The following is a 20,596-nucleotide window of genomic DNA, read 5'->3' as shown; positions in this document are numbered from 1 at the left end:
ACAACTTCTTGCAAATCCTAAAATTTTGTCCTCATGATGTCATTTCCTCAGGAACAATGAGCGCGAGTTCCTCTATGTGTATAGTACCGACCCTTACATACCTTACGACCTCAATTTCTATCATAATAACTTGCCCTTTAATAGACCGTGCAGGACGGAAGGGGCAAGTCACAGGGACTGTAACCTGGAACCTGACAGAGGGCAGCAGTAACTGTCAGTACTATTCAGAGGCGGAGGACGGAGTCCTAGTATGGCTTTGTAATAGACTACTCTGGGCGCCATCTCACTTGCGTCGGACAGAGTACTGCGGGGCGGAAGGCAAGAGGGAAAGCACTGCCCTATTTTTCCCTAAAAAAGTAGCATGGAAAATGCTGCACGGACAAGAGCGTGGCTCTTAAATTGATGATAACGAATAAACCGTGACCACCATGATACAAAACCCTGCACGATGGTAACGTCTTATACGAATAATATGAACACAGCTAGACAATTTTTGCGTGATTGAAACGCAAACTTAAATACATAATTATATCAATTCACTATTATAGAAAACAAATACACATAGTCGTCAGAACTATAGTAACATATTATACCTACATCATCCTACATCATTGGTCAGAACCAGTTATGTGCCGTTCCTGGAAATTTTCCCACTTTGGGACAGTTCCCGGCAGTAAAAATGCATAAAGCTTATGTTAAAAGAGCTGTATTATCTAACCTTTAAGCAAATAACACCAAAGTACACGAAAGAACAATTTGAAAAAAAAAGCAGTCAGTTAAAGAGTTTTTACAACAGGAACATTTCACTTTGGGAACTTTCACGTCACGGTCGGAACATAACTTGAAACTTTGGTATTTCAGGAGCTTTAAAAAGGTCACTTTAAATCAGTCATTCTAAAAGAGCAATATTGCAATTTGGCATTTGCGCATATATACGTAAAAGCAAGTGTGTAATGTCTAGAAATGACAAACAGTCATAATGCTATTAAGATGAATTAAGTACTTACTTCAATGTCGTCTTCATACTTTTTCAGATATAAGTACCTAGTTGAAATACTATAACTTCTGATTTTATCTTTGTTCGCTTGGTTTTCGTTTACCTTATATTTTGCTATTACAGGCGTAACTTTATGCAATTTAATCACGCTAATTAATTTAATATGACATCTTATCATTAACGATTTCACAAACGGAAACCAGTTGATTGCTTTTTTAGCTAACATCTACACTTAATCAGACTCATCAGTCGTAAACAAATTGCTTCCTCTTGTGGCTGTTAGCATTCTTTGCTGCATTTCTACGTATTATTTTACTATAAAATAAGTTTCTTACTATCTTCATTTCCTCTGACCTGGGCTGTCGAAAGTCAATGGCCGGCCTCACCTACCTTTGATGCCAGTTTATCTCTTTCTACTGTTGTTGTTGTGAGTTTTAATGTAACATTAAATGAAAATATTTACGTACCCACGCTCTCTAGACTGGCTCAGAAAAGAAGTGTACTTAAACGGATGTCATCATCTCCCTAGCATTATTTTAGCAAATTAGCAGTTCCTATGTATGTGTAATGTGTGTGTAGGATAGGTACTAACATAGTTTAAGTTCACATTGGTGCTAATTCCTGTAAATACCATCTAATTTTATTTTAAGTTATATCTGTCATTTTCTTATCCGCCGAAAAGGAAAGGGACGGGTAATCGACAAGCATAAAATTTATGGAACACACGTCAATTTTAAGCACAAATCTAAACCAACCGTCTAAAAATTTTACATCCGTCAATAACCCGACACAGTTAAGTAGACAGCACGTCAAACGGATTGCATACCAGCGACGTACCTTTTGATTCGCCCGGGTTATTCATTCATTCACTCATTCTTCCTAAAATTAAGAGCTGTGAATCATCCGTCCCTTTCCTTTTCGACGGATATGAAAATGACGGATATAACTTTAAATAAAATTAGGCGGTGTCTGCAGGAATCGGGGCCATTGTTACTAACAAATATGGATTTAGATTTGAAATAAAAATAATTCATTCATCGTCCCGTTTTTCACAGTTTCCACTTACCTAACCTGAAGTTTTGACAGGTCCAGTTGTTTACAGAAGCGACTGCCTGTCTGACCTTCCAACCCGCGAAGGGAAAACCAGCCCAATACAGGTTCACACACCAGGTTCAGCTCACATACCTCCGAAAATGCATTTCCCGGGAATTTGGGTTTCCTCATGCTTTCCTTCAACGCTGAGCACGTGATAATAATTTTATGATCCAAACATGAATTCGGAAACAAATTCGAGAATCAATGGTTTAGGCCTGTGCTGGATTTAAACGTGCGACCTTATAGTTAGAGGCAAGCGTTCTACCAACTGGACTACCACAGCTTCTCACAGCCACGGCTTACTTTTTCCGAAAAAGTAAGATGATTCCGTGCTTCGGATGGCACGCTTAGCCATTGCTGCCGGGCTACTGCCCAAACACCTTCACCAACCCACATTGGATCAACGTGGTGGAGTATGCTCCGTACCCCCTCCGTTGATTGAGGAGAGGCCTGTGCCCAGTAGTGGGACGTGTATAGGCTAGTTATGTGTATTTTTATAGCCCTTAAGAAAATAATCTACAAACTGATCAATTCAATGACGAGTAGCGTGCATTGTAGAGTTATAAATAGAATATTATAATGTGTATTGAATGCTAGTCAACGAACGTTGGTAGTTAATGAAGCGGCTTCAATGACTCGAATCCCCTGCGCGTTTATGTAGTGGACAGTGAATGAATATTACTTGCAACAATGGTAGTATGTGACTTGGAATACGAATGAGTTTTGATAGCTTTGAATTTACAATTGTTGTTTTGGCTGTTATCGAAACAGCTAAAGTAGCGAATAATGTGAAGATTAAGGCGATATACGAAGACAAACTGTCAAAAAAGATGTATTTAAAATCGGCAGTACTCCGCCTTGAACGTATTTGAAACCTTGAAATAACTTGTATAACATTAACTACTCATTTATTTATCTATTTAAAATAAATAAATATATAAGAAATAAATAACATTTGTAAATTATGATATCTCAAGAGACTGACAAAGTTTATTTCTTCTATAATTTTGTGTATGAAACGAAAATAGATTATGTCTTTTACTTTATTTTTAACAAAGTTTTATGTTGTTTAAAATCTATTGAGTATTTATTAGAATCCATCAATCTAACTGCATGTTATGTGTGTGTACTTATATATAAGTTTTAAAAAATGTTTGATTTGCAGGGAGTTTCGGGTGCAGATAATTAAAAGGAAATATTATTTTAAACATCATTTATTAAGATTAGAGATCAAACGAAAGTCTTGAATTCCTTAATAATATCAGTCTACATGCATGACATTACAAGAATATTAATTACAACTAACGTAATGTACTTATTAATGTCAAAAATTAATGGAAGAATTTATAAAAATACTTAAAACTAAGCTTAAAGTATCTAGCATGCAAACTAATTTTAACAAATAAAGAGTCCGGACTCAATTAATCAAAGTTACACAAAAATATTCCAAAATGAAAGAAAAGTGAAATATAAATCTTAAACTAAACAATTGGCACCTTCGGCCCGCTTCCGCTCGAAGCAAAATTTTCAAAATTTCTTCAACTGCTCTACGTACTAAAAATTACGAACTATTAAAGCTTCATTACTGATATGTACCATTCATATCAACACGTATATCTATGTATTAGAACTTTACTGAGCGCTTTAAAGCGGTGTACATTTAATGTCACGAGAATCGCTAAACTAAAGCTAAGAAACTAAAGAATTGGAGAATTATTCCGCTTGTAGTCTCACGATCTTTAAGGCACTTCAGGAATCATAATAATCTTATTAAATCTCTACTTAAAAGTTTATAAATTCTATGATAAATCTCTCTTAAACCTAATTAAAGCTTTCACATTTATACTCTTGATATCACAGTCAATAATATAAAACTCTCTTACGAACTAATGGAAGACGTTGGATATAGATATAGAAAAGAATTGGAAGCAGATCTCTGCTCAAGTTTAGGAGATAGCTGGAAACTGGTGCTTGATAATTACAGTGCAGTCACGTTAAAGCTGTCTACCAAACTTGCTGACAATTTATACTGTTATTAAACACTAATTTAAGAGTGAAAACACAACGCGTCACTGGTGCGATTATCGCTAGGAATCACAGTCGGAAACTACTCGTTAAATCACAATGAAAGCACTGAAGGAAGCGTTGTGTCTACACTCACTAAGTCTAATGGAAGACATTGGATATACTCGCACTCGAGTGGACACTAAATCTACTGTTGGAAGACAAGATTTTGTTTCACTGCATATTTCGATTCAAAACTAGCGAAGAAAATTGGGAAGGTCGAAAGAGTGGACGTTATTAGAGCGGGAACTAATAACAAAGTTTACATACGATACAGTTGGTGTTGGCCGAGTAGCAGATTTCGCGGACTTCGTTGGCCATGTTGTCGCTGATCTCCGAATCGTCGGTGACCAGCTCGAAGCGACTCGAGTTGAGGATGTTCTGGTTCTCGGCATTATCATTGTCCTCCACCGGGATCGGTTTGACCGGGTCCACCGGGTAGAAGAAGTCGGAGAACGGGACGAGGATAGGCTCCTCAGGGTATGCAGTCTTTTGCGATGGCAGGTCAGTGCGCGGCGACGCGTTGGAGATAATCTCCCCAAGCTTCGACCAGCACTTGTTTAAATTCACACGCGTGGAGCTCGTTATCTTCCTCGGAAGCCTTGGCTTTGAGTTCTGTAAATAAATCAAAAATACTGTTATTTTTTGAACTAACAAACTAATTGGATACCTACTTAAGTGGGAGTAAAAAGAGTAGGATATGGAATCAAAACAACTCTAAACTGAATAAAATCTGAATAGAAAATCAAAATCACGATTGAAAACTATTAGTAAACGAAAGGATTGTCGTCTTACCTGGCGGTTCAGAAGCTTAGCCCATGGCGACCGAGGCGGCGAGGCCTCCTTTTGCGGCGAAGATTGATCCTTAGCTAAACACATGTTAACTATACTACGAACTACGTATTTACAGGAGAGAGAGCGAGCGACACGTACGCGTTGAGCGTCAGTCAGGGAATGGTTGAGTCAGGAAGGGCGAGTGGGCTTTTATAGAGAGTCCCCTCTAGCGCGCGTGCGCCGAGCGGCAACGGCGGGAACGCGCCGGAGCGCGCGCGCGCAGCACGAGCGGTAGCGCGCGCCTTCAGACTGGTTTTTACACCGCACTTCTACGAATGGAGGCTTTGACGTGCCGCGACTTAGAATAGTTACTGCACTAGTCTTACCACGACTCTAGATTACGTTCATAAACCTTATTGATGAGTCCGCCGAGATGAGGCCGTGATTGAAGATAACTTTTTTGAGTTGTTTGATTGATTGAGGCACTGCGCGCCTGTAATTGATAATGACTTGTATGTAAATGTCTTATCTGGCGCGTAGTAGTAATTTTAGATTGGATTTGAGGCAATGAATAGATAATTAAGTACCTGTTCTTGTTGCGCTTTAATAACACACAACATGAATAAATAATTTATTAGTTTTCATTCGGAAAAAATAAATCGTCACTAAAAGTAACCTTCATCCCACATCATAGAATACTAACACACCTACATATAACACTGTCCTCTCTTAGTTTAAACCATTGACATTACCAAGTCGACTTCATTAGTCTTGTCAGCCCCGCCATTTCTGATTTCCTTATCGGCGGAAAAGCATGTCCTTTGAATCCTGTCGGTTCGTTCTTTACACCCGTCGCTCCGTAGGCTATACGCAAATAGGCTTTAATATTATATTCTAGACTATCGCAGCATGAATCACGCCTAACAGCTGCCGCCGGAAGTCTGCCCGTCATTGCATAGATCTAGCCTGTGGAAATATCTAGCTTTAAATAGGTTTCCTAGGATTAGAATATTTTAAACGAACAGGTGGTGTTCCTTGCGTAGGTGCGCTGTCTAGTTTGTTTTGTTAGACATCTATTTGATTGGTTAGGGTTAGTTCAATGTACTACTCTTTCTTTTGGGTTCAATGACCTGTGACAACTCCATAAAAAAGATTCGACCGAATCAAACCGAAAAATACATTTATTAAAAGTAAAGTGAGTATAAGTAAGTATTTAAAAAGCAAAAACATTGGTTTCAGAAGAACTTCTGGAAGGAAAATGTTTTATCATTCATCATCATTATAGATAAATTAGATACCTATCTATGAAACCTATCTATCTATTGAATGAGGGTTTTATAAAATATTTATTTTATAGGTAGAAAATAAATTTATTCAAAACATATTTCTAATGTATAAATAAATATTAATAGAAACAGCAAAACAATTCCTTGCAGTAGAACAATAGTATAAACTGCAGCTTTTCTCCCGGCGTGTTCTAGCACGGCGGCTAGATAACTCGGCAGATTTATCGCGCAGTGTCGCTTCCTGCGATTAAATCGGTGCGCCCGCGCCGCCTCGCGCCAGCTACTCGCAAATCACGTACAACCCTGATGTATCATTTCCTCCGGTCACTCGCGACGGCTAAATTATATTAATGCCAGATACATTTGATATCTACTGTACTGTGATCTATCACGGATTGAAGTAAAGCAAACTGTGCTATCATTATGCATGTTATTGAGTGCTTTGTAGACTTAAAATATAAATAATATATTTGATTTTATAGTAGTTGAGGAAAAACGGTAGAAAAACTGTGCTACGAATTCGTAGCATTCGTAGACGATACTTTGTTAGCGGCGTAGCAGCGTAGACGAGAGTTCATTGTAAAAAAATGTCTTGTAGGATTTGCGAAATGTTATCAATATGTAAAATTATTTCAAAAATACGTACTGAGCCATTAAGATTTTATCTCACAAGTAAATGTTTTTCGCTTGGCAATTAGCGGTTCGTAAAACATAACATGTGGGGAATCTTTTCGGTGAAATAAATGACGACATCAATAAGATAACTGTTTGTGCTGTTTTAATGTTTGTAATTTTAAATCAATGCTTATTTGGCTCCTGTTTGATGGGTTAATATTTATTATAGTCACCGCTTACTTACCGCTTTTTTAAAATCTTGTTTATGTTTTAAAAACAGAATTGTTTAGGAACGGAGCTTTTGGTTTTTTTCTCATTATTAATAATTATTTTTAACAGATCAGATGTGATAGGGAATGCAAAAGAGCTTACGTTTAATGTAGATCCTTTTAATTTTAATAAAAACTTAACTCTGAGATAGTGAAAAAAAAACATTTTTAGACAGTTGATAAAAATGTGATAACAATATTACATACATAATAAGTTAGGTGATTAGGTAGTAAGTACCTTTCTCTGGAAGAGCTCGGTGGCGCAGCGGTTAACGCGCTCGGTCTGCGATTGTTGAAGTTAAGCGATTTTCGCAAAGGCCGGTCATAGGATGGGTGACCACAGAAAAAAAAAAGTTTTTATCTCGAGCTCCTCCGTGCTTCGGAAGGCACGTTAAGTCGTTGGTCCCGGCTGCATTAGCAGTCGTTAATAACCACTAATCCGCACTGGGCCCGCGTGATGGTTTATGGCCCGATCTCCCTATCCATCCATAGGGAAGGCCCGTGCCCCAGCAGTGGGGACGTTAATGGGCTGGTGATGATGACCTTTATCTAAGATAAAGAAACGAAGATCTAGATTAGCGACAAAAAATAATCCCTCGGCGCAAGAACTCATCTTGCATGTAAGTATATTTTATTATTGCAATAAGAATGTCTTGTAATGAATGTGTTTATCTAGTACTATAAAGTGGCTATATTAGATTATATTACGACATAAAATGCGGTATGTATGTTTCAAAACAACATTAAGCGCAGTACTTATAAAGACAAAAACAATTTTATGATTGTTCTCCTCACTCAAGATAAGGTATTACTTTGTAATAAAACGTAGAATTAGACTCTGTTTGTGCTTAAAAAGACATAAATGCCATTTAAAATTACATTTTATGATGACTTCATTCCTAATAAGAACTATGCAACTGTTCCAATGAGATAAATAAAAACCGTTTGCAGGTACATAATAAAGATTCTAATCAGACCTGAAAGTTAAAAGTGTATTTTCTTATCACAAAATCTAAGATGTCTTGGTCAATAAATATAGTCGGCATAATCATTAGACCGCAAGTCCTGTATAACTCGATAATCCAGTAATTATAATCAACTCGTCGGTTCTCGATCAAAATTGATACTTGCTTCAAAAGCTGTTGTAATCGACACCAGCACTCCGCTGAAGAATTTTACACATAATACTTTCATAAAAGAAAAAAAAGCTAGACCACAACCCGACCACGTGCAGCCAGAGGTTTTGAAAAAAGAAAACGAAATGCGTTTTTTGTCTCGTCCCACAGCGGGTAGGGTTACACAAATGGAACTTTGTATTCTGAACGTATCGGAGTATGGTTTTTGAGTATGTTATACACAAGTATAATGTGAAATATGCATGCATTGAGTGTGCCATGTGTATATGTGTGTGAAGCGTGCTTTACACACGCCTTCCACGCTTCTCTTATTGTTAACTTTGCTTTCAATTGTAACCCTTATATGCTGGTAACAATTATTTCACAGGTACGAAACTAGTTCACAGTAAGTACATAACTTTTATATTTTAAAGGTTGAGTATTGGATTCTGGGTTTCTAAATTATATGTAATGGAGGAAATATTTCATTTATAGATTTAGTTTTTCTCGTCGGCGTGAGTATGTAATACTAAAAACCCACATAAAGCAAAGCCACGCATTTTTTTCGGGTCCTGAAATTCCTGTTCTAAAGAACTATAGAGAGAAAAAGTCTAATTATAAATACATAGTAGGTAACTACTTTATATACCTCTATATAAACATAAACATACAGGGTGTTAGTGATACTGTACCGAATACTGATGATTCAGCTCGTGATTCTGAGTTAATTTCCGTCGTAAAATGCATGATTTTGAAAAGTTATTTTCAGTTCCATACTTTTGCGACGGCAAAATTCCACTTGATGTCTGCTCAGAATCATGGACTCAAAGTTTTCGTTACGGTGTCACTAACACCCTGTATAAGATTCTAATGCTATCCCCGTGCCTCACTTATTTGAATAAAATAATAACACAAGTGAACTATATATTAAATATAAAATTATGACAGACAATAGCAGTTTATGACATATTTATTGGAAATAGTTTCGTATTGAATAAAACAATCACGCGGCGATAACAGCGCGCGCGCCGGCCACGCGCCGCGGGTGACAATCGCTTGCGCATTCCGATGGCGAGGCCCAGGCAAGTGTTGTCAATCACTTTTACAACCCACCGTGAATAGGGGATAAAAGATTGACCGCGGAATAAATTATTCTGAAATATATCTAAATATATTATATAGAGTAGGAGTAGTAAGACCGATACCACATTGTTTAACTATTGTGTCTGGAAATCTCGGTCATAAGAGGTTATAAGTAAAGACAAATAAATTAACACATAAGATACAAACAGTAGCTTATTTCTCTCTTCTCTTCCAACAGACCATATTTTATATAAAAACCTGTTGTATTTGGAAAAATGAGTTTTTCTTACTTACTTAGTTATTTTTAAGATTAGAGATAAGTAAATGCTTAATGTAAACCATGTGGCAGTACTTTATATAAATAGATAAATAAATAAACAAATCACGAAAAAACATAGGTATTATAAGAATGACTGGTTGCGTTTGACCAATCAGCAAAAAAGGATAGGTATAGGAATGATAGGAGCTTTACTCTACGTAAATATTTATAAAAATAAATGCCTCAATACATATTTTTTTTACAATGTTTTATATTTTTCATATTTTCCGCAACACACTCAACTAAATGATTATAATGTGCTTTCAAATAACTTTAGTGGTACGTACCTACGCATCTACAATAAAACAATTACATTGCAATCACTGCGTGCGCCGGTCACGTGTCTCGTGTGACAATATCCGTCGAGGAGGACGTATGCAAGCATTGTTATTAGCGCATGCGACCACCTTTTCAAATTGGTGTAAAATAAAATATTTTTGGACAATTATGTAATTTGAAAATCGAATCAAATAATCTTTTAACCTACACTTAACGTATTTCTAGGGTAGTTCTCCGAACACCGGAAGTTTTTTTTTGGACGTGACTTAGATTTGTAGATTTGCCGCCGATGGCATTAACTACTTGGCCGGACAAATAGGGAGCGCTGAGGGCTCTCACCCGGTACAAAATTTAAATCAACAGGCCTCGAACCTCGGCTGGTCAATATGATTACAATACTTAGCAACACATCTATTAAATCAATGAAAGTATAAATTACAAGTTATTTAATAACTAGAGGTGTTCCTCTAAATCTAGTTAAATGTGTTCATTTAACTAGAGAAGACATCAATAATTTCGAAATTTTCGAAAGTCAGACAGGTTTCACTTGATAAAATTAAACAATTCACCAATGAATGTAAATTCCAAAACTCGATATTCAGAAAAATGTTTATTGAACATATTATCCGTAACATTAGTTTGACTAATCGACAGGGCAATCATTTAGGGGTGATCATGAATACATAGAGCGTCGCGCGGCGCGGGCGCATGCCGCTCATTTAGATCGCGTGGACTATTGTGTGAAGGGCGCGATGTCAATATTTGTATGCATACCGCCACTCATAGCCGCATAGATTCATAATATTGTTTATGAACCACACCACCAATACTAATGAAGGAAACATGCTGGTATTATACATCAAACATGACCATTTAATTTAATCACTGCCTACTCAGGACATATAAAAGCACGTTCCTATGCAGTGGTTTGCTTACATATCCCAAGTCAAGTCATGTCACCGCAACCTACCCTGTACTTTAATCAAAGTTTATGATATAATTTAATCACTAAATTACAGGATGCGGGCATAATATGCACAGGACTAGTAAACAGGAGAAAAACGACTTGGTCCGTCGTAATCGTTATCATAAAGCTAACAGCTTGAATAAATCAAACACCGCGACGCACACAGACACCTGTTGAACGTAAACAGCCCTTCTAAGGGTACTTAGTTGAGTAAATGGTGTGGCGACGCACACAGGCGCAGGCGCGTGTCACACACGGGCGCGTTCTAATCGGCGCTTTCCTTCGCGTGGCGGTCGTGTGTGTAGCATCCCCGTTAAGGGCGCAGGTGTGGCGTGGTGAATGACGCGCCGTGGGAACGCACCACAACCCCGAGTTCCCATGCTACCACCACCTGCCACCTGCCGTACTACGCATAATTCGCGTTCGTAAATGAACGGTAGTGACCACGTGTGCCCACTTTTTTCAACTCGGGACGCGGAAGACCGGTGGTGCTCAATTAATTTTATCTTAATGACCGCTGACTCGTTTCGGCGGGGGATGATGACGGAGATTTCTTCGAGGTAATCGATTACCATGATAATTTTACACGGAAAGCTTATTTATTCGGAGCATCTTAAAAATATCCGGACATTTTTTCTCGAAGCTATAAAAAGGTTTCGGTAAAAAGCCGCTTCAAGTTTTTTGTACGTGGCAATCAATCGCGTCTTCATTATCTAGAAACAATATATTTAAAACAAGAAAATCTCCTTTGAAATTATGAACACTGCACTTTATTGTAAATTTGTTTTGCATAAGTACTTAACTTGCAAACCTCCTTCATTCCCCTCGAGAGCCTTCAGCGCTCCCCATTTGTCCGACCAAGTAGTTAATGCCATCTGCGGCAAATCTACAATAAGTCACGTCAAAAAAAAATAAAAAGTCAAACTAAATACAACCCCACACGTCCGCACATCTACGAAAGCCGTTACACCCCTGCTACGTAAATAGATTTATAGATAACAATATGTGACAGTTGACCTTTTGGTCGATGCGACAAGTGAGTACACTACAGGGACTTGTTCTTCAACCTGTACCCTTGTTCCGGTCTGTTGGTATTGTTCCGTTTCGACTTACCGATGTTCCGCGGTTCCGCTCGTGCGCTATGACGGTTGACGCGACGGTTGCTCATTAATGCTAATTGGTTAACGAACAAGTGCTAGGTCGTTGTGGTATTATTATATGACTGGCGAAACTACATACATAAAAAAGTATACGTCTATTTCCTATTGTTACTACATTGCAAAAAGTCACGGAATTCAACATATGGCTACGACCGTGATTCACCGCTAATGTTATGATGACGTTAAAAGAGTATTATATCGTACAACCTACATATTTTTGGCCGTATATTTAATTCTTCTTTTTCTTAAGCAACTATACCAAGCATACTTTTCTTGACTCTCAAAATATTTTAAAGTAATACATTATACCCGATAAGTGCCTCGACCGTGAGCCTCATTAAACCCCATATTTGGCTCTACTTATACATTTTCTGTCAATCACTGGTCATCCACCACTTTATTAAACTATAGAGTATTATTACAATATTAATGCAACATACCCAGTATTATAATTCAATAATGCACACCACTTTCAAAACGAAAGCTTTAATGAGTCGACATTCAGAAGATCTTTACTTAGGTACTTACATCAGCGTAAGGGAAAGTCACAAAATTAAAGTCACTAGTCAAACTAGTCCAAATGCCAGATAAAAGTGTCCTCAAGTACTCAATATATAATCTGTAATAAGAATTGAATATGGATAAAAGATACTAAAAGGGAGCGCCGTGCGCCGAACTCTCGCAGGCGCAAATTAAAATCGGGCGAAAAAAAATAAGTTTTACTCAATCAATAGGTGGCGCGTAGCCGCTAGCAGGGTGACATTTCTTCGGTGCATAATTGAGCTGCAGGTTTAAACGTGTTTTAAAGATAATTATTTACCTGCGGGGCGTGGTGGAGTTAAAAGTTTTGCGCCCTGGGGTGGCAATCACATGGGCGGGGCCGCTACCGAGTACTCGAGTCGAGAAGACCGGAATATTCCAAATGGCACCTTTACAACGCATTCAAAGAAGGCATGAACAATGACAGAATTTCTTTTTTTTTTGTTTAAAAATAAAGGAAAAATCAGACGTTTATTTCGTATCTTATAATCAGAGAAGAAGTGGGAAGCTTCTTTACTGAATACCAATTTGAAATATCTTTCAGGTAAAACTTTATCACGCTTCACGATTTCTCGGGACGATTTCCACGGATCTTGGGGAGTAAGGATCTCAATTTCGCAATAGCGCCCCGTACGCTCCCCTATACATCAGACCTGTAAAAAATGTGCAGTGTAATAGAGTCTTTAAATTGTATAATAATATTATACTGTGATGACATACGTACCTATAAGTTTACCTACGCGAATTTATGATATATCAATTCGGTTTTATAGTATCAAACTCCTTCTCTTTAATTTGTTCCATGTAAGCTCTCCTTGGTATTCCCCTTCTTCTCTTTCCTTCTATCTTCCTTTCTATAATGTATTTAATAAATTCGTCGTGTCTTATTCACTGTCCAATCATCTATCCCGTCTTATGAGGAAGACAAAGAATTGTGGCCCTTGATAGATAAGAATGAAGAATGCGACACCGACAAAAGTGATGATTAGTATCAAACTCAAAAAACATAAACATAACATACATAACTATAATATAAACATACTACTACTATAATATAATATAACATACATAATACTATAACATACTAATATAATAAACATACATAACATAACTAGCATCACGCCGGTATCCCGTCAGTGGTAGGCAGAGGTGTATAGTATACACACCCACTCCTCGTCATACTCAGAAAATTTTACTTAAAATATGTTTAAACAATAGTATGTAGGTTACCTACCTCAACTTGTATGTAACTCTTTTTAGACCAGGATTTTTAAGTCCACCGACGAGTGACTGCAATTACATATGAAATTATATTTTATTTCTAAAAGAATTATGTCCAAATGACTGTTTAAATTATACGGTAGGTATTTTAGTTGCAATTTACTGTCATATTTGCCTCATATACTATAATTTCAGCACTAGTGTAGTGTTCGGTGTCTGTAATAGACCTAAAGAGGGTCATTAATGTCATTATATTATATAGTATTTTTAAAATCTCTTGTTCCCAGAAGTAGCACAAAGTACTGGTTGTCCGAGAACAATCATTTCTAGGCACTTGTTTTGCAGAAGCTAATATATCGGCAGTTAAATATGGCACCTACTAAAGTTGATGTAATCCTTGAGTTAATTTTATTTATTTTCATGCAAATTAGGTATGCACAATAAAAAATCTTAATATTATTAATATTTATTTTTGTTGACTCTATAGTCTTAAAAGTTATTCATAAAATTAACACTAGCAAATTAATTCTTAAATACATAAAGTACATAAGTAACCGAAATACGTCCCACTGCTGGGCACAGACCTCTCCTCAATTAACCGGAGGTTGTATGAAGCATACTCCACCATGCTGTTCCAACTGTTTAAAACCAGATTGAATGTCTCTATATGCTTTTAAATTTAAAAAACAAATATTTTCAACAATCGATTGGTATACATAGCCCTAGCACCTCAAACCACCGCTCACAATACAACCGAGCAAACCCAACATGTCATTGAGATAATACTCTAGAGTGTTGGTTCCCGTGTAATTACTTATTACGGTCAACACCTGGTGCAGGCAATACCCTGCCCTGTACTATTCCATGCCTACGTGATTTTATTCTTGAGATTGTCTAGTATATTGTGGTACTTATAGGTACATTATTAGGACTCTACAACTGGTATTGTGGTTCGTATATATTATGAGGACTTGTTAGATGATTTGGTAGTTATAGCGATACATAGATACCCGCTTTTTACTTAGCAGCGACAGAGGAGGTTTAAGATACGTTACAGTATAATTGCGGTCAACTGAGTAATGACAACCCCCTGAGTGATGATGCCGCTGGATGCGGGCAGCGCAGGACCGATCGTCGTGGAGATCCTAGGGGGAGGCCTATACCCAGCAGTGGGCGTCGTACGGCTGATCATGATGAGTAATGACAAAAGAAAATGCCAAATGCCATCCAAGGTAAAACTACAATAAATCACGTCAAAAACAATTTTTTTTTTTAATAAGTAGACTTGTTTAGATTAATCAGCTATTATTAATTAAATACAAACTAAAAACGACATTTTAAGTTGCAAAAAATGCTTAATTAATTTTTGTAGAAAGTTAGCCCATAATAACATTTAATACTTCTTACAGAATAGAGGCTTCATTAAAAAAATTTACGCCTTTCCCAAAAATGATACTTTTACTTCTTCTTCAACCCTGGTGTTATTGAGCCGGCAACAGCCCCTGACATGGCTCATTTAACTAATGTTTGTAAAAATGTTGTGTAATAATAAATATATAAGTTAAAAACTACTAATTTACTAGTTTTACTTATAAAAACCCAAATATTTATGTTTAACATCACGTACCAACCTAACTCTGGTGTACCTAAGTTGAAAATGTAATAAAATACGTTTTCTACATTCAACAAGTCACAAGCAACTCCCCTAGATACAGACTAAAAATATCCAGACAAAAAGCATAGTATTTTCAGATACAACTTTCTGATGATTATGTCCATATTAGCCAATAATTCTAGGCGTTTCTGGCACACCTGGTGAACGCAATTACTGAGGCAACTACTGAGGTAAGTACTGAGTCCAACATTGCTCTACCATCTCTGCGTGATTGCTATCCTTGCGATTGTCTACTGCAAGTAATTAGGGCTAAGAAATGCTAGAAATTACGCAGATGGTGCATCTAAATTAGACTAGTACTAGTTATCTCCTTGAGAAAGCTGGTTTGTCCTCGGATGAAATAAGAAAAGTTTAGGCGCCATCTAATGATCCAATTGGACACGCTATATGAAAACGTTCTTGAGGTTGCCTATAAAAGATTTCTTTAAGCAATAAGGCTGAAAATTTTCTTCAAGATTAAGTTACTTGAATCATCATCAGCCGTACGACGCCCACTGCTGGGCATAGGCCTCCCCCAAGCATCTCCACGACGACGGTCTACCTACTTGAATATAATAGTCAAAATATAAACAGGTAGTAATAGGTTCGGAAAGCACGCTAAACCGTTGATCCCGGGCTGCCAGCCCTTATACCTCCATCAACCCACAGTGGAGCAGCGCAGTGGAGTATACTCCATACTCCCTCCGGTTCATCGAATGGAGGTCTGTGCCCAGCAGGGGCTATTTATGTGAATATAAGTATATTACAATACCTTTTTGGCAAAAATGTTAAAGTTTTTATGGTAGTTAGTATCTATTAGCTATTAGCATGTACCATGGACCATGGCAGACATGAAAGGGCCACTCACTAAGTGCTTATTTTTCTCAAAGCAGCTTAGCAATTTTCTATGCCTTAACGTATTAATATACCATACTAAATATTCATATGGGTCTTTAAAAGTGATATTCTTATCATGAGCTGTTAAACGACGCAAATGCCTTGATAAAACTAACAGGCCTTTAACATTAATGCGGTGCTATTTGTCTGCTAGTGGGCACTTAAGAAAAATTGCGGTACATGCGCATTTACCATATCAGTCCCCATCTAGAACCTACTATGTTATATTTATACCCTCTGATAGATGACACATCTACGCAATATTTATTCCTACTCGTTAAAATTCATGTCCAAGAAATACGAGCACTCTCTAGCAAAGTAAACAGAGGAAAAGGTCACGCATCGCTTTAACGACTACACTTCATTTAGCTGCACCAATTAAGGGTAACTTAATAAATTTTACTAAAATAAAAGACAAGCCACATTCAGCCCCTCAAAAGCGTCGCAAAAAACCCTGTCGTCTGATAGCGCGCACCAAAAAAGTAAGCAGTATCATTAAGCACACAAAATATGTTTTCCATTTACACAGACGCTTCGAGACGGTTATAATTTTGTATACGCTGAGTGTTTACTCAGTAAGAAGTGCTGAGGATCGGTAACACCTGCCACGTTTTCCCACGACAAGCTTCGGGCGCCTTCGGGACCGTTCGGTTAGACTCGGCTACGCGCAACTTCGCGCATACAAAGTGATAGATTGGAAAACATTGTTGCGCGCACGCTTATCGCCCGTCACGCGTCAAAAGCACCATAGAATAGATACGACGGCATGCGACGCCTTACCACTTTGGTATCGGAGTTGTTCTGCTTTCTTTTGCATTGAAGATAGTGTTATTTTTCGTTTATGTAAACGATAAAATGTAACCTACCTACTATTAATAGGATTTCTTGAAAACATACCTGTGTGTAGTAAGCATACTAAATGCTAATACCTAAATTTAAACTTAAACCTAATTATCATTACCAAGCCAATAATGACTGCAACACAAATAGCTTTATACGAACACAATAAACAGTTAAAGTTAACAAGTAGATTTTATTTTTAAATCAACAGTACCGTAGACATGATTACCATATAAATGCTCTCTTTGTAAATATAAACCTTGTCCTTTACGAAGCATTCAATAAAAAACACAACGTAATGCGATATTTGCAGAGGCCCGTTATACAAAAAGATGCGAATAAAAGATACATTTACGCACAGTCAGAAGCAAATAGTGTAAATAAAGACGGTATTAAAAATAAAGAATAATTGGTCGGGGACTAGGTAGTTGGCTTGTTTATCGCGCTATAAATTACTAGGGCATACAAATAAAACAAAATAGCAAGCACCGTTATAGGTACCGTGCTCGAGACAATCTTGTGACAAATCGACGGGACTATGAAAGTCGCCAGGCTGCTCGTAGGCTGTGTACACATTCGTATTATGTTAACATTGCTAATTAAATTAATCTATGTAGAAATTAGAGTTGTATTGGAACGATATGCAGGATTTTCGCTACTATTTGTTCAATGAAGCGTTTTCTAATTAATAATTCTATTCAATACCATTATGATGTGAAACATCTGCATTATTAAGTACCTATTTACTTTTAAACATTTTTACCTGTAGAGAGCATTCTTCTTGTTTCGTATTCGCATTCCTTATTCGAATTTTAAATTTTCCCGCTATTCTAGTAAGTAGGTTTTCATACGCAGCAATCTGGACCACTGATTTATTGTTGGAATGTCACCCAATCGCAGAGTGTCTGGTATGCGACACTCATACGCTCCGTCCAATCACAAGCCGTGTCTGGCTTGCTACACGGCGGTGACGAAATCGACGTCATTGAGAACGACTGAGGCTTTATGGGTCGAAAGATCTGCTCCGAAGCAAAAATCGAATTTATTTAAAAATCCTTAAATATCTTGACGCCGCGAGTGTTACAAATCATCAATGACTGTTTATATAAAGGTGTGGTGTATTTTCACGTGTAAATAACGTAATTGATTCAATCCTCGACTCCTGCTTGTGAGGCACGTGCCCGCCTGGATCCCGCAGCCGAGCTGATGAACGCAGACGCTGGATCGGAGACGTACATATGCTGATCGGGTAAGTTCCCAATATTTCAGTGATTCCCAGACGCTGCAGCCTCTTTACAAAAACGTAGCTGCCCCCAAATGTGTATCGACCACGTTGCTGCACATTTTTTTGGTGCCGAAACCCGGGAATTAAGCAAGTTTCCCCGATAGATATGCTTATTTTCCCATTAATATTCTAAATATTACCGACTACACGCATATTTTAACAAAAATATAGTGTATTTCACGAGATTTCTAGTACATTCCATAGTTTTGTGTACGTAATCACCACCATTATCGACCTTTCGCATTCGACATTCCATTGTCATTCATTCAATTCTATCTTGTTTTTATGAAACAGTTGTATTCTAAAGCATATGAGCAAGAAATTAATGTTTTGATACGTATAAAATTGTTACATTTAGCTATTTGGTAGAAATTAAGTATGTTCGGTTTTGTATGAAATCTTTTTACAAATACCTACCGTTTCGTTTGAAAAAATTGACATAAGATTGTTCGGTATGGTTTGGTAGTAGGCATAACCCGGACGAATTCCGAAGCTGTTCGTTTACTTCTAATCGATACGTACGCACGCACCAACTTTAGTTATTCGTATTATACATTTTAAACTTAGAACTATACTCGCGTTATAGGTGTTTTACTTGTAGACTTCGTAAACAATTGGAAATCGTTTTTACGTTATTGACTTCTATTCTCCCAATTGTTTTAGTAGCAGATCTTTATACATTTGTACTTATACGAAATATACGCTTTAAAAATGTCTTTTACGTCTAGACGAAATTCCAAACCTAAAATGACAAAGGAAAAGGATATTGTCTTCTCTTTACATGACCTACCTGTTTTGCGCCGCAAGCGCACTATCGCGCTAAACCGGTTAAGGAAAATGTATGAGGTGGCCGAGTTAGCTAAAACGGACGAAACACAATTGGAAGCGTTTCTATCTCATTTCGCGGTCATTAAGAAATTATGTGACAATTTCGAAGAGGCGCATTTTGATATTCTCAGCGTGATCGAGAGCGACCAGGAGGAGCAGGAAGATATAATTCGCGAGCAATTCGATAATATTTATTTTAGTATCACGACCATTCATAGGCAATTAATACCTACTGATTCTTCGCCGTCTTCCGCAACCGCTGTAGATCGCCCTTGCGTTCCTAACGTCAAGCTTCCTAAGATAACAATACCTACTTTCGCCGGCTCATTGAAGGCTTGGCCCGAATTCTATGACATTTTTAACTCATTGATACACATGAATGATGCCTTATCGGACACGGAGCGCATGCATTATCTTGTGTCTTCTCTGTCTGGGGATGCCCTCGGTCTTATACGTTCATATCCTGTTCAGGGTACTTTCTACCAAAAGGCATACCAAACTCTTATCGCGCGATATCAGGATAAGCGTGAACTTGCATTCATGTGCTGGAAAGAAATATTAAACGTTAACTTCAAATGTAATTCTCCTATCGAATTCCGTCGTACACTAGATCTTATTAGTGAGAATTTAAATATTTTAAAAGGATTGAATTTACCTACACAACACTGGGATTTTGTTCTCTGTTATTTAATTTTATCTAAATTGGATTCCAATACTCGTTGTTCATTCGAACAAAAGTACACTACTTCCGAGTTGCCTAAGTATGAAGAATTAATAAAATTCTTAAATTCAAGAAGTGATGCACTTATTCGAGATATACATTTCACGTCGCAAGGCAATACTAGTCGCGTACAATCCCAAGGAAAAATGAACGTAAATATCAATCATAAACCAAATAATAAACAAAACACAACTTCTGTATTTCTTTCCAACACCACTGCGAAGTCTCAGTCGTATAATTCAAAGCAGCCTCAGTCAACCTCCACACCTGTCACACCTTCGCTTCCCGTGTTGAATTGTTCGTTCTGCTCAGGGAATCATTCGATCAACTTGTGTAAAGACTTTGCACAGTTGCCCATCTCTGAGCGAATCGACTATGCTAAAACACATCGATGGTGTTTCAACTGTCTCCGACCGTCTCACAAGGTGACCGATTGTAAATCTATTTTTAACTGTCAAAAGTGTCGTCAACGCCATCACACGCTCCTTCACCAAGAAGCCAGTGTGACTAATCCTTCTTCTCAATCCGCTTCGATTAGTCAGACTACTGAACATGTTCGCGTACTTACGAATATAGGTGAATGTTCC

The 20,596-nt window shown here is 37.5% G+C and overlaps 1 protein-coding gene across 1 annotated transcript; it reads right to left on the bottom strand.

Moving 5' to 3' along the window:
- Window positions 1–3,435: 3,435 nt before the first annotated feature.
- On the bottom strand, window positions 3,436–5,101 carry LOC126373654 (uncharacterized). Its single transcript, XM_050019871.1, has 2 exons — window positions 4,952–5,101; window positions 3,436–4,771 (listed from the first exon to the last, which is right to left on the bottom strand). Exons 1-2 carry the CDS (start codon window positions 5,033–5,035, stop codon window positions 4,406–4,408), a joined length of 450 nt encoding a protein of 149 aa, XP_049875828.1. The 5' UTR covers window positions 5,036–5,101; the 3' UTR covers window positions 3,436–4,405.
- Window positions 5,102–20,596: the final 15,495 nt, after the last annotated feature.

This window comes from Pectinophora gossypiella, chromosome 16, assembly GCF_024362695.1.
Source record: "Pectinophora gossypiella chromosome 16, ilPecGoss1.1, whole genome shotgun sequence".
In the NCBI taxonomy this organism is placed as follows: Eukaryota; Metazoa; Arthropoda; class Insecta; order Lepidoptera; family Gelechiidae; genus Pectinophora; species Pectinophora gossypiella.
The sequence above is the reverse complement of the archived record's forward strand: the minus strand, read 5'-3'. Positions and strand labels throughout refer to the sequence as shown.

Excerpts from the sequence above, each read along its gene's own strand:
- LOC126373654 (XM_050019871.1), bottom strand. The coding sequence starts at position 5,035 with ATGTGTTTAGCTAAGGATCAATCTTCGCCGCAAAAGGAGGCCTCGCCG. Across the intron at positions 4,772-4,951 it reads CTAAGCTTCTGAACCGCCAG|AACTCAAAGCCAAGGCTTCC; the intron begins GTAAGACGACAA and ends ATTTATTTACAG.